Source organism: Aythya marila (genome assembly GCF_965140915.1).
Source record: "Aythya marila genome assembly, chromosome: 13".
In the NCBI taxonomy this organism is placed as follows: Eukaryota; Metazoa; Chordata; class Aves; order Anseriformes; family Anatidae; genus Aythya; species Aythya marila.
The window spans coordinates 14,221,606-14,244,745 of NC_139054.1; the positions used below are offsets into that span (position 1 = coordinate 14,221,606).

The 23,140-nt window shown below is 39.9% G+C and overlaps 1 protein-coding gene across 6 annotated transcripts in view; it reads right to left on the reverse strand.

The window, feature by feature from the left end:
• The window catches only part of KIAA1210, a 90,802-nt gene that overhangs the window by 46,756 nt on the left and 20,906 nt on the right, over positions 1 to 23,140 (reverse strand). For 3 of the 6 annotated variants that reach the window (XM_082771071.1, XM_082771075.1, XM_082771074.1), the window contains exons 4-13: positions 20,057 to 20,186; positions 17,367 to 17,525; positions 15,978 to 16,043; positions 12,341 to 12,550; positions 11,022 to 11,124; positions 8,110 to 9,696; positions 7,198 to 7,349; positions 6,393 to 6,498; positions 5,142 to 5,213; positions 468 to 2,664 (exon numbers count right to left, since the gene is read on the reverse strand). In XM_082771071.1, coding sequence (XP_082627197.1) covers positions 2,492 to 2,664; positions 5,142 to 5,213; positions 6,393 to 6,498; positions 7,198 to 7,349; positions 8,110 to 9,696; positions 11,022 to 11,124; positions 12,341 to 12,550; positions 15,978 to 16,043; positions 17,367 to 17,525; positions 20,057 to 20,186 — 2,758 coding nt within the window. In that variant the 3' untranslated portion in view covers positions 468 to 2,491. Of the gene's footprint in view, positions 1 to 467; positions 2,665 to 5,141; positions 5,214 to 6,392; positions 6,499 to 7,197; positions 7,350 to 8,109; positions 9,697 to 11,021; positions 11,125 to 12,340; positions 12,551 to 15,977; positions 16,044 to 17,366; positions 17,526 to 20,056; positions 20,187 to 23,140 lie in introns of those variants that run through there. The other 3 variants (XR_014318415.1, XM_082771072.1, XM_082771073.1) reach the window with 3 other exon arrangements.

Genomic DNA, 23,140 nt, shown 5'->3' on the forward strand with positions numbered 1-23,140 from the left:
TCTAAAACCATCTTCTAAACTCGTGATATATGAGACTTTGTTTTGATTTTTTCATCTACATGCTTTTCGTCCTCAGTTGCAGACAGAAACTTGAATACATTACCTCCAGAAATCCAGAAGGCAAGTAAATACCAAATGCAGCATCACATGGTTCTCATGTGCTTTTCTTCTTTTTTAAAGTGGCATCAAGATGTCTTACAGCAGCTGGCGAGTAATTCCAAAACACATTCAGATGAGCATTTACAAGGTTTTCTGTGCCTAGAGGAGTGCTAGCCTTCGAGCCAACCATCAACTGAAGGAGCAGCAACTCACAAACAAAAGGAAAGCCATCAGCTCTGTGATGTTTCCAACTTTTAAATAGCTAGATTTAGGAGAGTACATTAGCCTGAATAGCTGTGTTGATCAGTCCTAGGCCACACAAAATCATCCAAAGACAAAATCTATGCAGTATATCCATACAGAAAGTCTATATTGTCCAAATACCTCTTTTTTATTTTTTCCTTAATCAGTGAGGGCTATCTATCGCTCTTCTCTTCCCAGGAATTACATCACTATCACGGACAACTACATTGAATAGTAAACTAAAAAGGAGAATGCAATACAAAAGCAGTTCCTTCAAGACTAGGAACTTCCATTCCTTATAAAAACATATATACATACCAAACAAATAAGAAACAATATTAAGATCAAAAGCAAACACAGGGAAAGAGTTTCTAGTATCATATGCAGTACTTTAGGTGAAGGATCACAGTCCACATTAACAAAAAGAGAAGAGTTTGCTGAATAGAGAAATGTGTGTATTTTACACAGGGTAACTAAGCTTCTGATGGGATGTCAGCTGTACAAAACTTCAGGAATCAAAGCTGAGTATGGTCATTTACATTACGCTCAAAAGTTTCAGAGAAATACAAATGTTTCAGATCTTAGCAAGAGAAGATATGCTTCTTAAAATAGAGAAAAGCAAGTAGTAAAATAGGCCTGGATTACCAAACCAGTTGTGAAACTCTTACTCTTCTTTGTGCTAGTACAAAATAAGCAGGATCTATAGTTTCAGTGAGCCTACTTGGGTAAGTGAGTTTTCACCTATGTAAAAAAAAAAGTTTCACAGTCTAGCTCCAAATTAATACTGCTTTCAGATGTCAAGATCTACATATATAAATCCTGGACAAGACTGGAAGATTGAAGTCTTTCAAATGAGCTGATCTGAAACCAAATTTTTTGTTTTGCAGTTAATCCTATCAACAGATAGCTTTTTCCTTAAGAATACCTGCTGACTTTCCAGCTGAAAAGTGTCCATTAGCCAAGTCAGCCTTCAAATTTTGAATCGACTGTAAACAAAAACCACTTTATAAATGTGCAATGTTGCAAAAAATGAAAAGGACCAGTAAGTGCCATTGCCATTTAAACTACTAACATCATTTTATAAAGTTTCTTTTTCAAGCACCTACTCCCTTCAAAACCAATAGCAAAACTTCTGTCATTTTCAGACTGATGTTGAGCTACCAGTTAAAGCATGATGATGCAAGCAGGGAAGTGGATGCCCCCTTTATAACTAACATCAAACACACAGCCACATGAACACGAAGAATGGAGTGGCATTTGTTGAAAACAAGGTGCCATCTTTCTAGGTAGCAAATCGTTCCCATCAATAAAACACTCTTTAAGAGAGAGACAATTTGCTGATGAATCTCACAAAAAAATAAACCACAATAAAACACTATTCACCATAATTAAGGGAAGGAGTTTTTGTTGTTGTTGTTTGGAATACTCAAATTATCCCACATTTCCAAAGGTATAACCAAAAACGGAGTGTGTGCTGGAGGGTGGTGGTTTTCTAGCACGAGAGAGAAAAGGAGGTAAGTGGCTCCGGGCCAGTCCAGCAGGCATCACTGAGCAAAGCACAAGACCCACAGCTCTGTGATTTCAAACCACACGAAAGCCAAAATTACTCCAACTCATAGTGCTGCTTCGATCCTACAGCTATCACAAGATAGGTCCATTAACAATCAGAAGCAAAGTCAGACTGTCCATCCCAGAGCATTACACACAAGTGTGATGACATCAATGCCCGTGAGTCATGATGCGTCAGTGCACAGCATCATGTCTATTTTATAGCATACGTTAATTTCTTTGCCAAAGCTACATTGCACAAAACACTGGGTCGTTCATAGAAACTTTAAAAACATTTTGCAAGGGAAATGTTTCAAAAGCCTGAAGCATGTCCTCTTAGAACAACACTGTCTTTTAGTCAAACGTGTAAGTATATAACATTTTGATCAAGTTTTCCTAGTAGTTGGTAGTAGAAAATGCTCAGCTTCCTAATACTTCAAAATTATGCCCCAGATGGCATTTCTTCACTGTGTTTTTACATACAACAGTCTGATCAAGAGTTCTAAGTCTCTTATTTTTCAAAAAATATCACAGTAAAGAAGTATTTAAATGGAGTTAACACAGCTATTGGCAATACAAAGAAGGATGCTTGTGTAATTTGCTATTGTACAATCTGGGGCATTTCACTCCATGCTTTGGCTTTCTTCTTGGCCAGGGATAGCCATGGTGGTTCAGCAGGGCTGCATGGTGTCAGTGGCAGGTTAGAGGAGTGTCTTGTTTCCTTTTCAACAGCAGGAATCACAGATGCTTCCTGAGCAATAGGTCCAACTTTACCTGCCAACAACAAGATATCCATCACTCATCAGAAGGCCAGAGAGTTAAAAGCTCAGTTTCTGCCAATAATACTTCCTTCTCTGTCAAGCAAATCATTTTACAGCCCAGAAAGTCTGTGACTCAAAAATAAAAGTTGAAGGAATTGTTGAACTGGGTATCACTGGCACTATCTGCTCCAGCTACAATGAAAGCTAAGACTAACTATTGCAATGGAAAAACTGACACTAAGCTGTTAGTTGACAATCTGCCTGTAAAAGAATCTTCTCCTCAGTCCCAACGGCCAAGTGCGTAACCCCTGATAGGTCAAGATGTTCTTCAAAATTCTTCAAATGTGCAGACTTTTGCCCCAGGTATTTTTACAATACATATTCTTGGCTAATTCATTTTTTAATCTTTTCAAACTCCTAATTGTCATGACAGTGCATAGCAAGAAGTTCCAGGGGTTTATTGTGCTCTGTAAGTGGCAAGAAAATCAAATAAGGCGGCTCCTGAATGTGCAGGAAAACAGAAACAAAATGTCTAGAGGGCAATGATCACCCCAGGCTCGATGAGGACTTAAAAGTAACTGATATATGTTTCTCAACTCTGAGAAGTTTAAAGATCTACTTTTCAGTCTTCACTGCCAGCACAAATCCTTCTGCTCCAGCAATATGATTAAATACTAGGTAGAGGTCAAATGTTTTATGTTCTTGGGCTTGTAAGCCAAGAAGGCGGGACTCTGGTGGAGCTAGGTGTTCCTTCTAATTGCAGCCTAACACAAGCCTGTCATCCTCACAAAGGACAGAAGACTGCAGATATGACTCCTTGTATGACTATTTAGAAAAGGCATCCTCCCTCCATCTTGCTCGAGAATTTTCAAGATTGGTATCTTCAGACAACCTGGAATGGGGCTTCGTGGCAGCTGTGGGGCTCTGAACAGATGCAGCCTCTCATTTCTTGAGACATAGCTCACAAGTCTTTCAGCATTGTGCTCTCTCCATCCATTTCAACCCAGGCACTACTTTATTTCTATGTCTAAGTCAAGCTGGGTAAAAACAAACCTTTTCTCATACTTATTAGCCTGTGTGTGGCATGTGGCAGGCAAGATGAGGCTGCTGTGCTCCAGCACAAGAACAGAGGCCACACACAGACTTGAGCAATGTTGAGTACAAGAAACTTGATCTTGCTTGCACTTAAATCAATGAAAAATGTCAGTCAGCTCTACCAGTCACACTCGTGATCAAAGCCAAAGAAGTTCCATATTGCTACTTAGGAGGTCTCTGGTCTTTTAACAACCCTGGCTTGCTGGTAGTCCTTGCAGGAGGCAGGTTATACTTAGGAATACTGGAGGAAGTGTACCATCCATTAAAAACAGGCTGCAGCTCTACATATGCAGTAAATTTTTCAGAAAGGGATGTAGAAATTGAACTGTACTGAAATTTTGAAAATGAACTTTCACTTTTTGGGAGAATTCCTTCTTTGTAATAAGCAAAAGTAAATATAAAACCCTACATGTGCTTTAAACAGCACAAAGTAAAACAAAACCCCAAAACAGTGGCTCATCCCTATTTGAAGGCAGACAGACTTTGGGACAAACCTCACCATACTTAGGGTGAAGTGAAAGAGAGAAGAGGCAAGCTAAGAAATCTTCACATGGTTATGGAAACGTCTGAACTTGGGCTGCCACAGAGCAATACCAAAACAGGCACGCTCAATGATGACATGGAGTTGTTCTGGCTTTTGCTGCTGTGTGCAGGATGTGTGCATTGCACACAAAACCTCAGCCACCCATCAAAGGAGAAGAAAACTGTTAATAGTTAACATAAGCCAAAAAGCAAAATCTAAATTAATAACTCCTCTGGATATTAAATTTACATCCTTTCTACAATCAGCACCTTCAACCAGACAAATTGCTATCTATGCTAATGGGAACCAAATCAGGAAAGAGGAGAGGTTACATTTGGGATTCCTTTTTTCCTACTCATGTGCTTACAGTGCTGAACACTTCCTAAGCATTAGGGCATGCTTTTCTGAGCAGTTGAGGAGTGGTGTTTTCCTTAAACATCAGCTATGGTTAGAGCTTTTTGCTGTATTCCAAGAGTGGAAGGCTAGACTATCCCTATAAATGCTATTATTGGAGGGGGATGTCAGGAAACTAGGCCAGCTCTTGGGGAGAGGTAATGCAGAAATTTTTTTAATTCTGCTGCAAGGCCTACAAGTGGTATGAGTTCTAGTAAATGAGTAGCAGTGCACTTTGTGCAGTTCTATATTGTTACTGAAAGCTTTGTGGCTTCCAAGGTTTGGATGATAAAACACATAGAAATCCAGCCTATTTGTGCCAGCCTTTCAAAGGAAGACTTCCTTTTAATCTGAGCAAAACTCTTGGCCTGTTTATGTCTCATCTCTTTCTTTGCACCTAAAACTGTAAGACGAAGTTGGCCTGTAAGAGAATCCTTTTTTTTTTTTTTTTAAATTGTATTTTCAACACACACACACACACACACAAGACATCAGGCTAGCAGCTGACATCTGATCCTCTCTGCTGTTGCACATCCTCAGCTGGTCACTACCTGTAGTAAGGGAGAAAGCTTATGTTGTAGCACTTGTAAATTCCAAAAGGGACAAAAGGCCTATAAACAACTACTACGGGGAACAGGCAGCAATGTACTTAGTATCTCAAATACAACAATTCTGGGTGCTGGTGGATTAAAAGGGGAAAGTAGTCAGGTGCATGTGCTTATTCTAGACATCATCTCAGAAAAGCTACTTCTCTGACATAGTGCAGCATTTCTTATCTTCTTAGGCAGCTGTGAAATCAATGCATTGAAAGGAAGCATTGAAATCAATGGTTTTCAGCTAGCACAAGATGCTTTTACAGCTGAAGACCTGGCTTATGTCTATCTAGCTGGAGTGTGTCTCTGAGGTTTGGCACCACACTGAGTAAGCAGGGAAGGATAAGTTGCAGCCCAGCAGTAGCCCTGGAAGAGAGATGTGAGTCACGATGTCTGAGTCACACTCTTCCCCTGCATCTTTCTTACAGAGAATAACAGTTCTCTGGGCAGGAGAGGGGCCATTCAGACTCTGAGTTCCACCCTCGGGTGGAACTGACTCTTACCTTTGTAATTCTCGATGTATGTTTATCTAATCTTTTCTTAAATGAATCCAGCAATGGAAACTGAAGACCCTCTGTGTGCAACATATCCTATTCTGTACTTGAGTACTCTTATTGTTATGAAGGTTTTCAACATCTCCAATGCATTTTAAGCTCATGCAGGGCATAAAAATTAGTCTCTTCCTCTCTGCAGCAAAGTCTTCTTCTCTAGACTAAACAACTCCCACTCCCATCAGTAATTCCTGGCTGACTGTAGGTCTGGAAGACCCAACCTTTTTTGCTGTTCTTTTTTGGACACTCTCCAACTTCAACTGCTCCCTGGAAAATATTCTTTAGTATTGACCTTTGCCACTAATACATAACCATATTGTTTATGTGCCATTCCATGAACTGGCAATGGAGATAAAAGTTCATCGCTTGCTTTCTCTGCTGAGTGAGCAAACCAATACAACAAATACATGTGATGTAATACATATAGGACTTATATGCAAACTACAGTCTGAACAGGCTTTATATAAAGTATGCTGATTATTCTGATTATTCAGTAGGTAGCAATCTGCCCCCATTAGCTACCACTCTCACCACTTACTTGCGTAAATTATAGCCACTATGTAAAGATGTAACTGAACAAGAATACCTGCTGCAGCAGAAATACTGGTCTTCATTTGTGGTTTCTTATCCTGAGAGCTCAAGCTAGAAGACATATTCTTCTTCAGTATGTTCTCACTCGCACAGATCACTTGCTACAAAAGGAGGAAGAGAAGAAAAGAATGCAAATAAGAAACCTGCCAGCCAGTTGTTCTCATAAAGCCTGCTATTGGAGCCCTGGCAGCATCTCCAAGCCTAACTGTGGAAATGCAGCAAAAGCTAGACAGGAAAAGTTGGGTGCATCCTATGGTAGGGAGAGACAAGGCAAGAAAAAAGACAGCTGTTACAAATAGAGGATTACTGTACATGTAAGCAAGTTTTCCTCGCTCTCTGACAGATGGGGGATTGAAGGGCTTGCCCAAGGGGCACAGGGAATATATGCAAGAGACAGTGGAAAGGCCAGACCTTCAGTACACAGTTTCTGGAGCAGAACAGCAAATGCTGTCTGTAGGTCACCAAGAGTGAGGAAGCTGCTGCAACTCACAGCAGCTCTTGTATATTGCTCAGAATGTATTTATGTAGTCCAAGCCCTGAAAAGGTTCAGGTCTGAATAATGAAAGAGGACATATAACCCAGCTTTGAAACTAACCACTGATTCACACAGTATTCACACATTTGTTTATTTATTTGTATCAGTTGTCTGTCTTAATAGATTTCTAAGACCAGTCCTAAAAATCAGTTTCAAGTAGTGCTAACAACCTGCCTCACATCAAGATGTCAATGAGCAGTGTGCACAAATACCCACACGATCTGGTCCAGAATTCACACCCAAGCAACTTCACTTGGTACTCTACCTCCTCTTGATCCACTTTGGTCGACGCTTTGTCTTCAGCTTTATGTTCTTTGGCAAGTGGGTGGCCCTGGAAACCCTTTTGTTTTAGTTTTGCCATGGAGACCCAAGCCGGTTCAGAGGAATAAGTTTCCAAATGTGGAGAGGAGACTTTTTCTATAAAAGAAGCATTTTTGAAGTAAAGAAGGGATTTAGGTCAAGTCTGTCTGAAGCTAAAGTGTTTTGTATTTTAAATCCTTCAGCATCTGTAACACTCTTTGAACACTGCAGAGATAAAATTACCTTCCCTGATGATTCTGTCCTTGGCAATAACTGTTTTTCTGTTTATTCTGGAGTTTTTGACCTGACTCTGCTTCCGTTTAAGTCAATGGCAAAACTCCCACTGAGATCATTGTGAACCGGATTTTGCCTTTGAAAAAACATCCTTACATTGCAAATTAAATGAGTAAGATAACCATTCTTTTTTCATGTAGGCTGTAAAATACAGGCTGCCTTTTCACTTTTTAAGTATTTTAAATTAAGTGACTGTAGGGAAAAAAGATCACACCTAAATGCAACTCCTAGTTAAGGTTTGAGTTGTTTCAGTCTGGAAAAATAACTACAAAACAGAAGCAGGTTTTAAAAAGCTATATTAAAACTCCAACTACATGCAGAAATAGGTTGTACCAGAAATGTTTCAGATGCCCTTAAGCTATTATTCTGTTATTGTTCTTGCTGGAACACACCCCTCAGTAAGATAAGCCAAGAATTCTCTTGACTGACCAAATGATCAAGCTATTAAATTTCAGTGCTAACAAACTCAAGGCTGAACTCAGTCCTTTTCAAGAGGATTTCTATCTCTTGTTTGCCATTCTGTCAAGGGTCTTATATGATCACTGTTTTCTACAATGTTTTAATAAAAATACGATATAAATACCTGAAGGTTTACTACCATTTTGCTTCTTTGACACTTCTTCTGATCTTGTTTTGGGAGGACTTCTGTCTTCTAGGAGATCTGTTTTTTTAACAAATGATTTTGTGCTGACTGGAAGACCTGGAGGTGGCTTCCCATTGCCCCCTGACTTCTGATCCTCCTTGGCTGAAGCAGAAGAAGCAGTGGGAGCAGCTGAGGGAATCAGCTTTGGAGACTCAGCACGGTTTTCATTCTGGTATTTGAGTAAAGAAGATGTTCTCCTCAGTTTGACCCCAAACGGATTTTCAAAATTTTGTGCTTCACGGTCAGCCCATTCCATAGAATAATTCAAATGCAAATCACCATCCTTACAGTCTCGATCAAATCCATCCGGGTTGTTTTTTGTGGATTCCTGGATGCCTGCATATTCTTTTGTCATTCCTTCAAACAACTCTGGTTTTATAGGGGAGGTTGGAGAACTTCTGTTATAGGAATCTTCCTTTGAATTTGAACCCCCTGAGAGAGATCTCTGCCATGCTGGTGCAATGGTAAATCTAACTGGTTTAGCAGCCGCAGTCTTTAGTGGACTTTTTACATTTTCTTCTGAAGATCGACTGTCTTTCTCTGTTTTTCTGTGAGAAGCTGTACTGCTTACCTGCTCCTTACTGTCATCGTTAGAAGAGATATTACTCTTTAATCCAGCCAAACTTGAAGAAGCAAGACATCCAATGGAAAGTTTTTCAGAAGTGTATGATGTGCTGGTTTGTTGACTGACTTGGTTACCCTTTGAAGCAGGACAAGGTATTTCTGCTTTAAAACTTTCATCCAGTTTACTGGGAGGTAGCACGCAACCTGCTTCTAACACAGATGCAGCAGTGTCTTGTTTGTTTTCTGCACTGCCTTTGGATGACTGAAATTCCATAATTTCATAAGTTTCTTTGTCTTTTCTTGTTGCTGAACTGTTTTCAGACTTCAGAACAGCCACTGTCTTGATGTCAGAAGGAGGCCCTGAATCAGCTAGAGCAACCTGTGAAGTGCTCTGTGCAGTATCTGAGACAGACTGGTTAGAACAGTTCTGAATAGTTCCCAGGCAAGCTTCTACTTTGCCAATACACAGTGCATCCCCCTTTCTCTGGTCTTCGTTATTTTGGTCCACAGATTTTGCTGGGGACCTTTGCACAACATCTGCCAATATATTTATGGTCTCTGTTTCTGTGCCATTACTAAACAAGTCAGCTGCTACTATGTCTGGAAGTGCAACAGCTCCAACTTCAGTTTGTTGAGGTTTTGGAAGTGCAGATACTTCAATATTGGTATTTTGCTGATGTAATTTCAATTCACCAGCAGACTCATCTGAACAGCATGGCACTTCTGCACTGTGCTGTTCCTCCAGGTTCTCTGGAGAAGGCTCAGGTCTCAGAAGGGGTGCAGCTGATTTATAGCCATGGTCCATGTCTGGCAGGCATTCACTTTCTTGCAGCAAAGTACAGAAGTCTTCTGCCACAAGCGTGGATTCACAGGAGTCAGGGGTAGCATCAGTGGGACATTCTACACCTGGCGTCTCCTTAGAACCACTTTCCTTTGCACCATATTCCACCTGGGCTGATAAGCCTGTATTAAACAAAAGAGAAGCGCAAGGTTACAATTCAAGCACTGTTTGTATCAGTAGGTCATTTCAGATATGCAGTTATTTAGCATTATTTCCCCATGTTTGGCTGCCATTATCTGAGAAATATGGCTGTTGAAAGCATATTTAGAAACAGACTGCCCAGATAAGAAAACTAACGAGAGTTTGTAGTTTGAATATACCTAATGCCAGGAACCACTGAAAGTTGTTGTCAGCTTAAGGTGTACCAAATCAGTTGTTGTTTAGTTCTTTTTTTGCACGTATGTAAGGTTAACATCTGGATTTCCCTAGGTATTTCTTCATGTGTATGCCTAGAAAGGCTGCCTAGAATGATCGAGATGATTTTATGTATTTGAGCAGAACACCTCAGCATCAGGTAGCTCTGCCTCCTGGAGCTCCATCAGGACTACAGAACATCTGGATAGGTTAGGTATATCCACACACACAAACTCGAATGTGTCTGTGAAGCAGGCTGAGGGACTACTGCGGTGATCTGTGCACACAGAGTAAGATCAGCAACACTTCTGAGGGCTGGTGTTACCCTTTATCAGCTGTACCATGCATTTAAAGTAAATCCAACCCTCCCTGAGTAGCTGAGAACCACCAAGCTGCCCTGACACTCATTCCTCTGAATCAGCAGAAATCCTCAGTGCTTCAGATATGTAAATGACAAACACTAGCTTCCTGGGATAGGGCGTTTAGCATCCCACAGCATCAGGTCCTGAGTCTGCCCCAAAAACAAGATGCCAACACATTTCCTCTACAGTATAGCATTACCATCAGCTAGTGCATTTGTAATATGGTGCTAAAGGTAAAAATCTCTGTGCTGCTTTGGAGAAATTTCAATTGTTTTTATAATTTACAATTGTTTTAACACTGGTAACTAGTTATTATTCAAATGATACGAGGGGAGGCAGGAGAGGAAGATCTGTTAAACAAGCCAATTAAAGTCATTTTGAACACATAACATACAATGCTGAGGTTAATTTTTTTCTGAGTTTCAAGGAACTCAGGTCCCCAAACAATGTGTTCTAGTCAACCATGTAGCACAAGTACTTCTGAACATGCTACATTCACCTCCCTTATTATTTTTTTTAATGTTGCACTCAAAGTTCACTATTTCAGCACCATATTGTTGACTGGAGTACATAATTTTTCCCATCATCACACTTTAGTAGGCAGGATTGGTTTTATAATCTAAAACCAAGAAGTTGCCTAGTTTGAAAGGACTTGCAGTCCAAATAGGTCCTGTTAACCTTTTGTAGAAGAGTTCAAACCATTATCTTTGCAATTCCTAAGTTTGCATTACCTTCCCAATCAGTTTTATGCTGGTCACTCTCAGGTAATTCTGTTGAATTTCCCTTCTTTTCTGGAGTTGCATGAAGACATGCTTCATTTTCCAGGTGTTCCACCTAATGAGAAACAGAAAGATGTTCTAAGAATAATGCACAGAAATTGTATTTTATCCATACATGGACATTTATGAATACACAAAACATGTAGCCACAAAATCTCTCCTGTAATTTTTACCAATGCTGTGGGTAATGTGTTATTCCAGTTAAGATTCTAGAAATCATTCATATTTTAAAATGTGAAAGGCAGCCCACTGATCTCTCTTGAATCCCTGAAACACTCTGAGATTCACATATTCTAAGAGAATGAACATGTTTTGAAGACATCACCCTAGCTACCTGGTGGCAGAGAACAAAGCAAGCCAGAGACATCACCATCATCAGTTCTGGTATCTCTGATTGCACCTCCACAATTAGCTTTTCTCCTTCAGCACTACAGTTACACCAGCTGCAGCACAAAGAATATCCAGCAAAGACACTGTAGGGCTCAAGTTTCCAAGAAAAAATGATTCGGGAAAAATATTCTACTCTTCCTGATTTTCCTTTGCTCCCTTCCTTCCTTGAGGCAGGGCACTTCTAACTCCAGGACAGATTTTCATGCATGGTTCTCTGACAGGGAGGGGAACATGCAGTATAGAAGGGTTACTCCTTATTTCCTCACATTCCAGCTTCATTCCAGACTTTTCCGTCTGGTGAACTTAATCTTCAATGTTTCCTAGAAATCAGGATAAGATGCATCTCATCCTAATTTCTATTTTCCAAAGAGTCTCTCATCCCACTGTCACACAATTTTACTTTTCAGGGCCCCTGAAGAGATCTCAAGGCTTGCTATGTTCATTTGTTTTCATCCATCTCAGCAACAGATTCCTACACAAGCAGAGGCACAGCCCTTCTTAAGACCCCTCACTCTTTCCCTTGACATACAATGAATTAAATTAATCTGAAATTGTTTGTGGAAATAGATTTGGGCTTGCTTAAAACTGAATAGTAGCTTTTCAAACAACACAGATGTTTTTACAAATGAAATGTAACCTGTAATGTTTTTGACTAAGTAATGAAAAGAAAAAAAATAACAATTTGCACTTTTATTCCGCTCCTTTTAAATTGAAATAACTTCAGGTTTGCTGAAAAAATAGGAGCTTTGCTCTCTTCCAACAGAAGAAGGAAAAAAGTAAAAAGACATGAGGAGGAAAGAAAAAAAAAAAAAAGAGAAAATAAAATAAAAACCACTTTTTTTTTTTTTCTGCACAGTGATTCTTTTCCAGAAAAGACTTACCTGGGTTTGCTGATTCTTATTGATGAAGCCTTTCTGTTTCCGGGGATTTATGGCAATCCTGTGCCTGGCTGCTGAGGTGTCCAGGCAGCCCAGGGGACTGGCAGGGATGGTGAAGTCAACTGGAAGGAAGCTGCTGCCTCGTGAGCCAGGGGCCCCAAGAGCAGCAGAGGATGAAGGACTGATAGGCCTGGAGGAAGCTCCAGAAGGTATCTATAAAAACACAAACATGGCATTATACTTTTTGCTCAGCTTCTCCACATTTCTGTTAGCTTACTCCCCTTCATAAGCCTGAAATGGCTGTGTTTTTGGTCATAAATCCTTACTTTGAAAAGCATGTCTCATGTTGTCTCTGCACAGAAATTACTCAGTTCTGTGTTCAGCTGTACGTTACACAGAAGTGAGAAATACCTGTCTCATTCTCTCCCACAGTAAGAGCCTCAGCTGTCCCCTGCCCAGTCACTATCTGAAAAGCCATTTGCAATATATGCCTGCACCAGCAGGAGACACTGGTGCAGTTTTTATAGCCGCCTTTTCTTCCTCATACTGAGACACACTGCAGGAATGCGTTATTAAAAAGCCACAAAAGTACCAGGGGTACTTTCTCCTTATTATCTCTCAGAAAGTTACCACACCACTTTCCTCTTAATATCCACTCTCCCAGAAAAAAACAAACAAATGTTTCTCTCAACAAGTGTCCCAAAACCATTGTCCAGATAGTGATGTGGGTCTCATCCTCACACCAATGCTTCTCTGGGGGACTAAGCAGCAAGAACCTTAGATTACACTGTGAAAAGAAAGGCTTTACAGAAGTGGTTGTAGAGAAACCCCTAAACATTGCAGTTTGACTGGTTTTGTTACGGTTTTGAAGTGTTGACCAGGCTTTTGCAAAATTTCGCACGTGCCCAACATGCTTCATTCAGTATAACACACCTGCTACATTGTCTTTGGCCGAAGAGCCAGGTAAAGCAGCCATTTAACTGTGCTTGACCTTTGAATTTTGGTTTTCTTTAAGCTTAAGGTACAACACAGAGTTTGCAACATGTATGCTGATAAAGGTTTGAAGATAATGAAAGTATCTTGCCAACTAACCTACAAAAAGTCTCTAGGTACAACACTTTGTGTTTAAGGTAACTACAACTAATTTCCTTATTCTCTATTGTTTTTTGTTTTGTTTTTTAATTCCTAGGTCTGAAACAAACCCCAACAGAACGTATTATAATAAATATAGATTATTCTCATGAAATACTTACACAAGATGAAAAAGAGAAAGAACATGTCTAGTTAATAAGTTATTATTATAGTTCTTGTTAATCTTGTTAATGAGCTATTACTATAGTTCTACAGAATTAATGCTAAACCTGTAAGGATCACTAGAACTTACAAAAATAATAACAGCTACTCATTTCTATATACAAGTTATTCTGTCTTCCAATTACAGAATTAATAGTTCTGCTTATTTAATGTACAAACCATGTGCAACTAGTATCTGAGCCACCACTGCATGTACATGGCAAGTTCCCTACTCCACTGAGGATTTCCACTGTTTTTCTCTGAGCACTGACGGTGTCTTCTCTCAAATACAGGGGAGCAGAGACAGACTTTCCACATTTGTGTTTGAGCGTAAGATAAATTTGGTATTTGTTGGTTATTGTGTACAGGAGGCTGCACACAGAGAATGCTGCAATTAGGAGGCAGATATCCTAAAGAGTGTTTGTGCCAAAAAAGTGTCCTCAGCCCCAGAAGCTGAGACCATGCTTTGTTTTTAATCAGCCTGGGTTGAAGATACCAAGAAGGAAGTTAGATTTCTGTAAAGGCTATTTGGCAAAGGCGGTATAAACACCAGTTAATGTCTCTGTGAAGTCACTTGATGCTGGCTTTAAGTGACAGCTCCACATTTATCTCCAGTTAATCAGAAAATGGGTGTCTATTAATGTGGAAGGCACAGAGAATTTCATGGGTGAGACAGACATCAGGGTTTTCCACAGAGGCAGCAGCAGCATGAAGGTCCTTGAAAACCCAGCAAAGTAACACAGAGAAAAAATATTAAGTAACTCTTGTCTGCATCCAAATCAATACAAGAGTAAAACATAAATCACTGCATTGTGTGTAACTTCAAATTGCTTAGGATCCAATTCTCTTCTTCCTCTACTAAATATACAACATTGTGAAATGGAATAAGGTGTAGAGTTGTTGGTGCTCTTCAACATTTTCCTCATCTTTGGAATAAGGTTATTTAATGTAGTAACTTCTGCAAGTTCAAATCCTGGTATTACAAAAATAGGTATAAATGCTACTAAAAAAAAAAAAAAGATTTTTTTTTAGGATTTTTTTTAAATATATATATAAACATGTTGGGATGACTAAGAAAAATATTTGGGTAAAGGAACAGATGCTGCAGTATTGGGAAGCTAGCCAAATCCCTAAAGGGAAGACCCTTTAAGGAGGGGAATTCTGTGCAAAAAAGTTTTCTCATGTCCCTGCCTTTTTTTCTCATAGGGGATGAGGATGTAGGACTGAAAGCACTCAAACTTTAGTACCAGAGAAAAAAGGGCTTTTTATACAGTAAGTAAAAAAAAGTATGCAAGCTTACAAAATGGAGTATTTTAGTCAAAATATAGAATAGGAGATACATTAATAACATGTACACTGAAGTAACAATAAAATATGTAAGTTATTAAAAAGTAATGACAATCTAAGTTACCCAGATCAGCTGAGGCTCTAGGGTTGTCTGACTAGCAGTACACTCAGAGAGGGAGACATGTCTTTATCTTTCTATCCTTAAAGCAAAAGATCTAGGGATGACCAAGCAGGAAAGTATCTGATCTCAACCACGGACAGGGAAGTTGAGCTGGTCTGCTCAAAGGCTGCTTTCTCCCTTCTCAAAGGCTGGCCAAGGAGAAAATGGAAAGGAAAGCTTCCTCGGCAGTGGGGTTAGCTCTGCTTGACCCTTGAGAGCATGAGCTGAGCAGGAGTTTAGCTCAGCTTCAACCAGCAGGGACAGTCAAGGTGAAAGTCACCTAGGCATCTCTCCAAAAATAAAACCTCAGTAAATTTTTCCAGGCTGGTCAAGGAATAGAATGTGATGGTCTGACAGCAGAACCTGCTGCTTCTGACGGTCATTTGCAATCCAGAGTGAAATTTGAATTAACACAGACCTTTTCCTGTGGAATACATGGTGCCCGAAATGGCAGATCCTGCAATTCTTTGCAGTGATGAGAGAGAAGCAGGACACTGCTCACAAGCCACTGCCAACAGGGAGGTGCACTCAATAAGCTGTATGTGCTGGTGTTATTTGGGCACTGGGATATGGAAGAGGAATTGAAGTGTTTTGCTTTCCTACTATGTTATCCAATTTTCTGTTGTGTAACTTTACAGATTCACAGTGTGTTACAGAGCTGACTACACTGTTCACACAAACCACTTACCAGTAGATTTCTGCCTTTCTTTATTTGGTTCATATTCAAAACTCTGCAAGAGTGTGATTTCAGTATCATTTGCATCGCTCTCAACTGTTCATGAATGGTTTGCTACAATATATTCTACCCAGAACAGATAACATGAATACTGCACTGGCTCGATACAGACACCATACACACTGACTTGGGAAAGTTCATTAGCAGGAAGAGTAGCTATTTACCTGTTCATCTTCACTGTCTGTCCCGCCTAAACTCAAAGAGCTATGACGCTGAACAGGGTTGGAGGACTGTGGGATAAAATAAGGAAAAGGGTAAATCAAAGGAAGTATCACACTGAATTGCCTGGAACTGGATATACAGTACTGATTATGAAAAAATACAAGAGGAAAGACAAAGGGTCACTGGAAAGTCCCTGCCTCACAGGGTAGGTTTCATTTGTTCACTGGAGATCAAAGTAGGAGAACTTTATCCTGCTGTGAGATATGCCTTTAAGGTCGACCACAAAGAACCAAAACACTGTGCTAGACATATATACAATACAGCAACAAACACTTTAATGGGTAATTGAGCCAATACATTGTTTAGTTATTTTGTATTTTGGCTTTTGTTTTAAGATCTTCAAATTTACAGATGCTTACATACTCACTGAAATCCAAAATCATGCATCTGCTGTAGAAAGGCAGTTCTTAAGAAAGAACTAACCCCAAGACTCTCTTTGAGCCCCATCAACACCTATTCACACCAGGCTAATAGGATTTTCACTGTTCACCTGTCAATTCAACTAACATTGTCCTGGTTTTGAGCTAATTCATTTTAAAAACAGTAGTTGTTTAAGATTCTTCTGCAGCTTTCATTATTTCTGTATTCCTCACTAGCTTTGAAACATCCCAAACCTCTTCCTCTTTCACAAGTGCAGGAAATTGCCAATGTCTCCAGCTCTTTGGAGCTCAAAGACATGGGAAGTTTGTGCAGTTTTTGTACCTCAGCTTGTTCTCAGACTGGAAGTAGTATAGTCACAGTCACACAACACTCACATGTAAAAATTTCACTTTTTATACTTTCTGCCATACGCACCTGCCAGGAGACACTGCCTTGACTTTGGTTACATCACTCAGTTACATCAACTGACTTTTTCTCCTCTTTCTCTAATGATATAGGTCACAGCTGCCCTAGCACAGATCTACAGAAAACCACAGAAAGCTGTACTCAGGAGTATTTGTAAGGCCAGTTCCTAGCTATCCCTCATGGTGATGAGTCCATAATGCACTTAAGTAATTCATTCTACTTCTGACTGATTTGTTCTATCAAAAAGTGTCTGGCAGGAGGAAGAGCTTTTAAACCACAAGACAGTTCATTAGTACAAACAGACTTTAATGAACCAAAGAATTATGCTAATTCCTCATTCACAAATGTTGGCCTGAAATGAATAACTCCTGTGGTGTTCTACACAAACATCATGTCACAATACCAATGGATTGCATAAAAGAAAATGAATGAAAAATGGCTTTGAAACAGATCTTTGTGGGTATAGAGTAAAAGGTGTTCCCATTCCCCAGATAGATTTTATTTTTTCAATGCAGGAGGTCACTAAAGTGACGTAGTGATTGTACCTTGCTTGTTGAATCTGTCAGAACTTCATGAAGGGTTGAAATTTCAGGAGGGCTTCTAGGTAATCCATCATCTTCAGAAACAGCACCTGCATCTTCCAGTCTCTTTCCAGTTATAACTAGAGGAGGTGATCCAAACCTGATGTTTTGCTGCAACTGAAGCTGTGATTGAAAAGAAATTTAGACTTTCAATGGCATTCTCTACAGGGGACACTTTGGATGCTTTTATCCCAGTTGCTCCTATGCAGAATCTTTTATTTAACAGAAATATTTGAAGTCACAGACTATTCACAGGAAACAGCCATTAATTAGATTTTATTTAATTGCTCTCATCAAGGACCCATCATTAGAACAGACTTCTGTACAAAACTAAATTAAAACCAGTTTTATTCCGTAAATTATCAAAAACAAATTTTACCATGCCAGAAAACTTAGACGATTTTTAATATGTTTAAATTTAAACTTTAAAAATTCTTTTAGATTTAAGCATTCTTTAAATGATAACATGTATCAGGACACACATATAACCCCACAAAGCACTGTCAGTCCACAGTTCCCAACCCCAAGTTTATGTGGACAACTTTCCTTCCCAAAGCCCTTCCCCAGATATTGTCAGTGTGTCACTACCCTCTGTCACACAATTATCTGGGTCCCACTTCTTATGTAAAGACAACTTAATTCAATTCTGGTCCACCCGAATGAATTGCTTGTTAGTTTTCTCCAGCATCACATCCTGGTCCTGTCTACAGCAAGAATGATAACAACAGCCAGGAACAACTTTGTTTGTGAAGGAGTATGGAGTTTCTTTTTCAAGATTGCACAAAAAAATGCTCTGGCAGGCCCTGACCCTAGAAAAATCAAACAAAGTCTGTAACCTCACAAGCAGCCAGATGTTCCCTCAAACTAAAAAAGTTCAAAACTCAGGAAACACCATTACAAAAACTCTTGGCTTAAGTTTTTCAGCTATGTCAAAGCTGGAATACAGACAACGTCTGAACAGAATCTTTGTCCTTCAACTACAAATGTCTCATCCAAATATCCCCACAACTACAAATGTCTCATCCAAATATCCCCAAGATAAATATACAGACCTGCTTTTTCTGGTCCTTTGCTTATTAAACCACATTTGGAAATTCTAGGCCTAATTCTATGCTGTTTTGCAAGCTATGCATTCATTTTTATCTCTGCAAAATAAATCTAAGCAGCTGTCATTCTTATTCAGTGAGATTTACTTGGAACATAACTCCTATAGCTACACAGGGTACCACAATGTCATCCTTTTATCCTTCAATCTCCCTGTTTAAACAGCTTTCTTGCCCTCTTACCTGCATTAGTGAAGTAAATTTCACCAATACAGTCTGCAAAAGCAGGACTGATGACAAACTGCACAAAGATTGCAATACATGGGCAAAAAGAAGTAAGACATACAACATACCTGCCTTTCATGGGAAGGAAAACACGGAGAGTCAGTTCTGCTCTCCTCTATTTTCACAACTTCCCATCTTTGATTTATTAAATTCATTACATGTAGACAGCAAAGTGTTACAGTAAGAAACTTCGAATTTACAGTCTGTCTGCTACTGGTAGAAGTCTACATTGCTAAGAAAATATCAGCTTTTGTTAGTGCTTGGCTTTTTGTCTGACAAGTGTCAAGCTCACAGAAACAGACTGTCCTTTATGGTTATGAAAATAGTGCTGGCTGTATTAAGTCACCATGGAGGATGATGCACGGATGAAGAGAGGGCACAGTGGGCTGGAGATAGCGTGAAAAGAGCTTTTTTTTCCCCTTGATGGAGTTCTGTCATATATAAACATGACTTCTCCTGCCTCTCCTATTGTTATGCAAAAAATACCCTGAATTGAAGGTTGGCTTATTTTGCCTCCTTATGGATGAACAAGTCCCTCTGTGCGTCCTCTATTACTTAATATGTGATGCAATTGTGCTTTGCAACATGAAGCCCACACAGGGCAAAGGAAGAATTTCAATAGCCTTTGGCTGCCTTTTATCAAGAGTTTGTTTTCAGTCTCTGGAAAAACTTTAAACTTTTATCTCAGTGCTCTAAGCTGGGCAGATATTTGAATGCAATTAATAAAACCAATAGTTGATAAGGGAGCTGTCAAGGAGGGTTCGGTATGTGCCTTGGAAGAAGGAAATGACCTAGCAGAATACAGTATCCTTTGCTGGCAGAGAGCGGAAGAATAATGATATAAATAAAGCTGTCACTAAGAATGCCCTGACATATCCATCATCACACACACTTACACAGCCCCTGGTGCTAGCATGTTCTGTGAAAACATCGCAGCTAGACGTTCAAAAAATAAATGCCTTTATAACGAATAACAGTGTAAGGGACACTCTGCAGTATAAATAGCCTTAGTCCAAAAACAGTAGCTCTGAAGTAAAGAATAGGAATCCCATTGGAAGAGGACATGCTCATTAAGGAAAGATCCAGCTCACGGACTCTTGGAAACATCTCAGTTGTACGTTATGGGACCTGGGCAAGCCTTAAAGCTCCAAAAGTGCTCAAAGAAGCAACTTCCAAGAGGCAGAGCAGATCCAAAAGCAGTCACTTTGTTTGGCTTTGGACGCTTCAGTCAACAAAGTCTTACAATGCACAGCAGAGGCATAAGAGAGTTTCCTAGGAGAGAGCTAATACAAAGCAGCACCACGAATGAGGGAAAGATGTTCTCACCTGCAAAGTTTTCACTCTTCCAGGTATGTTTTCCTGAGATGACACGTCCCCTGCCACACCTCCTGGTACAGATTCAAAAATGAAGACGCTGTCATGCGACAAGGCTTTGTTTCCCATGCTTCCTTTGGGCCTGGAAGGGAGGAGAGTGGTCACTGCACTGCGTATAGCTCTGAGACTCCTTTGCACCACATCATCGTGGTGATCATAAAGAGACCAGGGTGGGATACATCCCACTTCAGATTTCTGCATGTTAGCTGTCTGTGGCAGTCACTGCTAGCTCCTTCTACACTCAGAAGGGATAAGGAAGAACATTTAGGATGCTGATTGAATGGAAGCGTCTACTGTATGATGTAAGTGGTACCTGTATTGAATGTGTGACCAAGTCTCTGTGAGCTAGAAAGAGAACCCAAGGTAATTAGGTGCTGCCAATATGTAATTGGACACTTCCAACCCTCAGGGAAGCCTACAGGGCAATGGAGGGCCACAAAAGTCCTGTGCCCTCTTTTGGTGGGAATGGGTCCACCTTGGGACATTCCAGATGCAATCTCTGCAGCCTCATGTTATCACACCTGCCAAAGACTCTATTGTTTCTCCCATTCTTGCAAATGCTCCCAGAAAGTGTAATTCCACTACAGTAACAAACTTGATTGATATCCTCTTGGGTCCAGCAATAAATACAGTTCTGTTCACCTGTATCATGAACACCACCAGATCCCAAACATATACCAAATAAAGATGGGACAAGCATCCAAGGCCACAGCTACATAGCCATGGCCAAATTAGAGTAGCCAGGTAAGATATCACTGCCCTACTTCTATGTACACTGAGTGGTCAGCCCAGTGGAGCACAGATGAGTTCCAACTACATCTGTTAATTGAGTTATAATCAACTGAGATTGATTGGGGTTGGTCTGCTAGGCTGTGCAGGGCATATTTTGCACTTGGGTAGCATGACAAGGAAGGCTCCAGATCCTTTAGTCACCAAGTTCCACAAGCGTAGGCGCACTGTCTGTACATTATTTTGTCCAAAAGACCACAAGTATGGCCTCTCTCAGGATTACATTCTGGCACTTAACTGGGAAACAACAGAATACTCGTGTTGTTGGCTGCCAGCCTTATAACCTCCAAATTACAAGGATTCTTTGGCTCTGCTGCCTCCTAGGTTACGCCCACTGCCTCTGAAAGTTTCACTCAGGGTAAGAGAAGACAATTAGAAACAAAACTTTGACAAGGAAAATCCAGTAAGTCTAACAGCCTCCTACAAGGAAACAAAATAGAAGGGGGCTCTTATTTGCCTAGTCTCACATTCTCTCTTTAATTTAGAGGAAAGCCCTGAAAGACAGTTAACTTTGATAATGTAAATATGACATATTAAAAAAACAACAATAAAAAAACACAAGTTACTCTTTTTCCTCCTGCATCTGCCTCCTGCATCCTGCATACAGTTATGCCAAGTCTCACAGCAGGGCAAAACAGTTTTTCTCTATGTTTGTGTAGTGTCCAAGACAGCCTGAGCTCTTTCTATCACAGCACAGGTCAGAGTTCATGCTTCCTCTCACAATATGTACTAGTCAGTGTCTGTGATGATGTATAAGGCAGTAATTCTACGCACCAGTAAGCCCTTCTCTTATTTCATCGTTAAAGTGAATAAAGCAATCACATGTTTCTTTATGTTAGATTTTACAGAGCCATTTTCAGCATGAAAGACACTCTACATGGGCAAGACAATAATTTTGCTGCATTCAGTCATTTTCAGCATGAAGTACACTGTACACGGGCAAGACATAATAACTGCTGCATTCAGAAAGCCAGTGTCACTGAGATTTATTTACCGTAATGTATATTTGTTATTAGCTGTTTTTTTATTATTATTATTTATTGCATGGAATGCACATGCATTAGGATATATTAACCTTTTCCATCAGGCATTTCCTCATTTCTTTTACTTGGAATTGTTTAGTAATAAAAGCAGAGGTTTCTTTGTTCTCTAGTCTGTCAGTACAAGACCCGTTTCTTTCTTTCATTCTTTCTTCCTTTCTTTTTCTCTCTACATATACATCATGACGGTTGGACTTGATATTGAAGGTTTTTTCCAGCCTAGATGATTCTATTTGCATTTGCAAGAGAATTACTGTATTTTTGCCTGGCAGTGGCAAAAAGAGCATTGGATTAAATATAGAATTAACTGCAGCTTTAGTACAGATGAGTCTTTTATGTGCAAACATACATTCATGTGTAATTCCAGGCAGTGTATTTATATTTGCACTGATGTTTAAACGCACTGTTAGCTAAACACCCAGATGTTTTAGCTCCCGTATTTCCAATGCTGGCTTCCCCATACAAATGCTCACTGGGTTCAAATGTAGCACCCCTCAAGCTGCTGTGCTTGAGGAAATGGTGGGACTCTCAACACAACGTGCTTTAACCTTGCCATCATGGAAGTTTTTCCATTTCCATTCAAAACTCATGCCTCTCAGAAGACAAAGAGGCAGTGGCATGTAATGCTCCCTTGTCCTTCACAGATGACCAATCCCATTGATGCCCTGCAGCACCATGACATCTGAGCACATCCCTTTGGCTTCTGCAAGAAACATTTGGCACACCTGAGGGTTTGGTCTCTGGTTAGTATTCAAAAAAAAAAAAAAAAAATCTTAAAAAGATCACATGGTTTAAAAAAAAAAAAAAAAAAAGGTGAAGAGAAGGAATAAAAGAAAACAAGTGCTTCTGCCTCAAGAACAAACGGACAGCAGCATTGTTTTAGGATTGTCTTTGGTATTCTGTATGCCAGGAATTGCAAAGCACAAGGCCTGACTATAAACCCTTCAAATCTGTATTTCCACTGGCTTTCAGGATCAGGTCTTCCAAAGGATTACGATGTTCAGTCTCTCTTGGTATCTACAAAGTGTGCTCAAACCCTGGACACGATAGGGTTTTCAAATAGGGTATACAAATTTACCCTCTCAATTTTTTGCATTGTCCATCCAATCCTATCTCTAAGGGAAAAAACAGAGGGGTTTTACTCATTTCCTGATCTCTGGTCTTATAAAACATTTTTAAATGGAGGATAGCGCTGAGGTAAATAGCA